Source organism: Chiloscyllium plagiosum, chromosome 7 (genome assembly GCF_004010195.1).
Source record: "Chiloscyllium plagiosum isolate BGI_BamShark_2017 chromosome 7, ASM401019v2, whole genome shotgun sequence".
NCBI classification, from domain to species: Eukaryota; Metazoa; Chordata; class Chondrichthyes; order Orectolobiformes; family Hemiscylliidae; genus Chiloscyllium; species Chiloscyllium plagiosum.
Window position 1 is genome coordinate 103,129,640 of NC_057716.1, and position 6,065 is coordinate 103,135,704.

General features: G+C 43.5%; 1 protein-coding gene across 1 annotated transcript in view; it reads right to left on the bottom strand.

The window, feature by feature from the left end:
• The window catches only part of cfap65 (cilia and flagella associated protein 65), a 150,875-nt gene that overhangs the window by 52,047 nt on the left and 92,763 nt on the right, over positions 1 to 6,065 (bottom strand). The window contains exons 22-23 of the mRNA XM_043694519.1: positions 3,201 to 3,311; positions 1,385 to 1,576 (exon numbers count right to left, since the gene is read on the bottom strand). Of these exons, the coding sequence (XP_043550454.1) occupies positions 1,385 to 1,576; positions 3,201 to 3,311 (303 nt within the window). The remainder of the gene's footprint in view (positions 1 to 1,384; positions 1,577 to 3,200; positions 3,312 to 6,065) is intronic.

Genomic DNA, 6,065 nt, shown 5'->3' on the forward strand with positions numbered 1-6,065 from the left:
AACACTGGAGTTTGACTCTATCCAATATACAAACCCAAGGCATCTCTTGCTTTACAAGACTTTATTTACTTGCATTTGAGACACTGGAAAGATCTGATTACTGAATGGACTCCAATTTAACTTTGCCAGAAGGACCTCAGACAGTGATCTTTCCCCACTACACCTTGGCAACAGCATCCCTCAGCATGTAGTCCTGAATCTTGGAATGTAATAGCCTGCAATATTTGGTCAAGGTCAACTCCTTTCTCTGGAAGACCAACAGGTTTCGGGCAAACGAAAGGGCGTCTTTCACTGAATTGATGGTCCTTCAGGCGCAGTCAATGTTTGTCTCGGTGTGCATCCAGGGAAGAGACCAAGCAGCACAGAATCCTGCGTCACAGAGCTGCTTGGGATTAACCTAAATAAAATCTACTGCACCTTTCTCCAGACATCCCTTGCAAAGCCACATTCCAGAAGGAGATGTGTGACAGTCTCTACCACTGTTACCGCTTCAAGGGCAGCACTTGGTGGTGCAAACAGACCTGGTGGCAAAAAGGATCTCACAGGTAGTGCCCTTCTCACCACCAAGCAATGTCTTGTTGATTGTTCAAAAGTTCTGGTGATTAGACATTCTGCCAAATGACTCTGACAGGAATGCTCAGGGAACTACATGACAGGATCCACCCTCTCCTTTTCCCGCAGGATCTCGAGGACACTACATGCTGACCACTTCCTGGTGGACTGTGGTCAAAGGTGTTTTCTTTGTAAACGTCTCCACAAAGCACAGGTGATATGGAACTGATATGGAACAGTCCAATTCCTTTGACAGTTCCATGATGAGGCAACTCCCATTGTTTGCAACACTGGAGACAGACAGAACCTCAGTACATAGTGACACTTAGTGTTTGTGTACAGAGAGTCTTTGCACAGTTTGATGCAGCTACACACAAAGGTGGCCATCAGGATGAGGGGGGCCTCTGTGCATGATCATCCCCACGACTATTGCAACACAGTAGCCTGGCATCTCAGTACATTGCTGGGGGAAATATCAGAATGTCAGGTTAACCAACTTTCAACTGAAACATTAAACTGAGGCTGTCCCCTCCCAACTGGATGCAAAAGGCTGTGTGACACAGGACCGACTATTTCAAAGTCAGCGAAAGGGAGATTTCATTCAGGAGCTTGGGAAATATTTATTCTGCAATCAGAATAATTAAAATAGATTATCTGTGTTTGGGCTTGGTCACATTGTTGTCTGTAGGACCTCACTGCGTGCTGATTAGTTGCCACTTTCCTATATTAAAACCAATACCACGCTCAAAAATGTTAGTTTGTTTTGGAATATCTTGAGGCCAAAAAAGCTGTTCATAAAGGAAAGTCGTTCTTTCTGTTGCAAATTACATACCGAGTAGGACTGAGCCTCAAGTGGTGAGAAAATCCATTCAATGTAAGCAGTCATTCCTGGCTGGATCTCTCCACGTGGGTTCAGGCACTGAAAGATGGGATGGTTGTAATTCTGCTCGATAACATCTTTCACAGAATCCAACTGAATATCATATATAACTCGCACCGAGCCTCCATTGTATAGCTCATAAATCTGTGGTTGAGTGAGAGACACAAGGAAACAGATGAATATGGAGAGCCATAACAATTGTTTGGTGACCAGTCAATACATTCCAGAGGGCCCTAGGTATTGCCATTGCTGGTTGGACATAGTCCTGAATGATTTATATCACAGCTTAATGACTTCTCTTCTGCTGCATCCTCCACAGTCCTACCATCAGATTATCCAAATGTCTCAGGTATATCCTATCCTTCCATACCAATTGGAAGCTAAAAGGGCTCATTTGAGACTCAGTTAGATTTGTGACTATCAAATACTCCTTTTCCCCTACCTTTTGTGCTTTGTAACTAGTCAACTAAACTACCAACATAAAGAACATATTGAAAGGTTAAGTGAATGGTCAAAGATCTACCAAACAGCGTATAATGTGGGAAAATGTGAAACAGACCACTTTGATAGGAAGAGTAAAAAAGTATGCTCTATAAATGGTGAGAGCTTGCAGAGCTGAGATGCAGAGGAATTTGGGGTATCTTCAAAGGTTTAGCATTCAGGTACAGCAAGCCATCAGCAAAGTAAAGAAAATGTTATCATTTATCACAAGGAAAATGGAATACAAAAGTCTACACTTATACATTACACAGTGATTCCATATCCTGAATACTGTGCAGAACACTGGTCACCTTATTAAAGGAGGATGTCAATGGGTAGAAGCAGTTTGACTCCATCAGACCAGCGGCTCTGTCTCTACTTCCCGCTGATTTGGGAAAGCAGCCAACATAATCAAAGACCTCCCTCTCTCACCAGGTTATACTCTCTTCCTTCAGGCAGAAAGTACAAATGTTTGAAAACACATACCAACAGATTCAAGAACAGCTTCTTCCCAGCTGTTATCAGACTTTTGAATGGACCTCTCAATTATTAAAGTTGATCTTTCTCTGGACCTCCTCTATAGCTGTAACGCTATATCCTTTATCCTGTTCTATTACCCTTATGTACTTATGTAAGGCATCCATGATGTGGAGGTGACTGTGTTGGATTGGGGTGGACAAGGTCAGAAGTCACACGATACCAGGTTAGAGTCCAACAGGTTTATTTGAAATCACAAGCTTTAGTTGCGCTGCTCCTTCAAACTTCACCAGATGAAGGAACAGCGCTCCGAAAGTTTGTAATTTCAAATAACTCTATTGGATTATAACCTGGACTAAATGGGCATTTTCTGATGAAGAGTTTATGCTAGAAATGTCAACTCCCCTGCTCCTCGAATGCTGCCTAACCGACTGTGTTTTCCAGCATCACACTTTTCAACTCTGATCTTCAGCATCTGCAGTCCTCACTTTCTCCTAATACCTGGAATGGATGAGTTGTCTCATGAAGAAAGGTTAGCCTATATCTGCTTGAATCTAGAAATGTCAGAGGACAACATGATGGAAATATTTAAAATCATGAGGGGTCTTGACAGGGCAGATATGGGGAGGATGCTTCCTCTAATGGAAGAATCTAGGACTCAGGATTATTTTTTCAAAATCAGAAGTTACCCATTAAATCATACTCAATTATCTTTATCTCCAGAATTTACTAATGAGTTTACTGCAGCACAATCAAAATTTTACTTACACAATTGTAAAAAGAGTATTGGTATCTTGAGGGATACACTCACCTGTTTAGGTGGGTTGGAAGTGCTGATACAAACAGGTGCAAACTTATGATGAGTGACAAGGAAGTGGATGTAGCAGTGATCTTTGGGCACCGTGATGCCAATAAAATTTAACTAAAAAGAGACAAAAATGATTTTTAATAAGTAATTTACATTGCTGCATTAGTACTGGTTTGAGCTGAAATACTTAAAAATGCTTTTGGATATTTTAAATCAACCTATTCAGAAATGTTATTACACATCTCTGTAGCAGGTGGGACTTGAACCCAGACATCTTGGCCCAGAGTTCGGCACACTACCACTGCACCACAAGAACCCTAAGAACGTATTTAGAGATAAAGGAAACATAGAAGGTTCACCTGCTTTTAATAAGTCTTTTCTTATGGGTGAATCAAAGTTAAATGAACAATAAGCCACAGGTAATCCCCAAGATTAAAGACTGCATTTAGATTACCTACATACTTAGTGTGGAAACAGGCCCTTCGTCCCAACAAGTCCACACCGACCCGCCGAAGCGCAACCCACCCATACTCCTACATTTACCCCATCACCTAACACTACGGGCAATTGAGCATGGCCAATTCACCTGACCTGCACATCTTTAGACTGTGGGAGGAAACCGGAGCACCCAATGGAAACCCTCGCAGACACGGGGAGAATGTGCTAACTCCACACAGTCGCCTGAGGCGGGAATTGAACCTGGGTCTCTGGAGCTGTGACTGTGCCGCCCACGGTACTACTGCTACTGCTTCAACTGTCACCACCCATGCAACCACAGGGTCTGTGATCTCACTGCCACTGGTGCAGCAGCAAGGGACATCGAACATAGAACAATACAGAGCAGAACAGGCCCTTCACCCCTCAACGTTGCACCAACCTGTGAACTAATCTAAGCCCATACCCCTACACTATCCCATCATCATCTATGTGCTTATCCAAGGATTGTTTAAATCTCCCTAATGTGGCTGAGTTAACTACATTGGCAGGTAGGGCATTCCACGCCCTTACCACTCTCTGAGTAAAGAACCTGCCTCTGACATCTGTCTTAAATCTATCACCCCTCAATTTGTAGATATGCCCCTCGTACAAGCTGACGTCGTCATCCTAGGAAAAAGACTTTCATTCCTGAAGAAGGGCTTATGCCCGAAACGTCGATTCTCCTGTTCCCTGGATGCTGCCTGACCTGCTGCGCTTTTCCAGCAACACATTTTCAGCTCTGATCTCCAGCATCTGCAGACCTCACTTTCTCCTAAAAGACTTTCACTGTCTACCCTATCTAATCCTCTGATCATCTTGTATGTCTCTATCAAATTCCCTCTTCACCTTTACAATGAGATCAGACCCAAGTCTCTCAGCCTTTCCTCATAAGACCTTCCCTCCAGACCAGGCAACAACCTGGTAAATCTCCTCTGCACCTTTTCCAATGCTTCCACATTCTTCCTGTAATGGGGTGACCAGAATTGTGCACAATATTCCAAGTGCAGCCACACTATCGTTTTGTATAGTCGCAGCATGACATTACGGCTCCGGAACTAAATCCCTCCACCAATGAAACCTAACACACCGTATGCCTTCTTAACAGCACTATCAACCTGGGTGGCAACTTTCAGGGATCTATGCACATGGACTCCAAGATCCCTCTGCATATCCACACTACCAAGGATCTTTCCATTGACCCAGTATTCTGCCTTCCTGTTATTCTTTCCAAAGTGAATCACCTCACATTTATCAGCATTGAACTCCATTTGCCACCTTTCAGCCCAATTCTGCAGTTTATCCAAGTCTCCCTGCAACATTCTTCCACACTGTCCACTACTTCACCGACTTCAGTGTCACCTGCAAACTTACTGACCCATCCACCTATGCCTGTGTCTAAGTCATTTATAAAAATGACAAACAGCAGTGGTCCCAAAACAGATCCTTGTGGCACACCACTAGTAACCAGACTCCGGGCTGAATATTATTCATCAACCACCACTCACTGCCTTTTTACAGAAAGCCAGTTTCTAATCCAAACTGCTAAATCACTCTCAATCCCATGCCTCCGCATTTTATCCAATAGCCTATCAAAGGCTTTACTGAAGTCCATGCACATCACGTCAACTGCCCTACCCTCTTCCACATGCTTGGTCACCTTCTCAAAAAACTCAATGAGGTTTGTGAGACATCCTCCAGTCCTCTGGTACTAAACCTGTAGACAATGATGACTCAAAAATCAAAGTCAAAGGATCCAACACCACCTCCCTAACTTCCCAGAGAATCCTCGGATAAATTCCATCCAGCTCAGTGGACTTATTTACTTTGACTCCTTCTAGAATTGATAACACCTCTTCCTTACTAACCTCGGTGCTTTCTAGTCTAATGTCTCGTATCTCATTCTTCTCCTCCTTTTCCTGAATGAAAACCAATGAGAAATATTTGTTTAGCATCTCTCCGATCTCCACAGGGTCCACACACAACTTCCCACTTCTGTCTTTGACTGGCCCTATTCCACCCTCGTCATCCTTTTATTCCTTACATACCTATAAAACCAACAACAACAAATACAGGCAATAAAATGAGTGCTTTTCAAGTGTTTAAACAAATTCAAATCAGGGATAAAATCCTGAGTTTTTTCACTCTCCCCTCTCAACACTTGCTGCTCCACTCCTGACCTTACACAGCCTGCCTCCCACATACTGTTGTCGAGGTTAGAGTGGTACTGGAAAAGCACAGCAGTTCAGGCAGCATCCGAGGAGCAGTAAAATTGAAGTTTCGGGCAAAAAGCCCTTCGTCAGGAATACAGGCAGAGTGCCTGAAGGGTGGAGGGATAAAGGAGAGGAGGGTGGGGGTGGGGAAAAAGTAGCATAGAGTACAATAGGTGAGTGG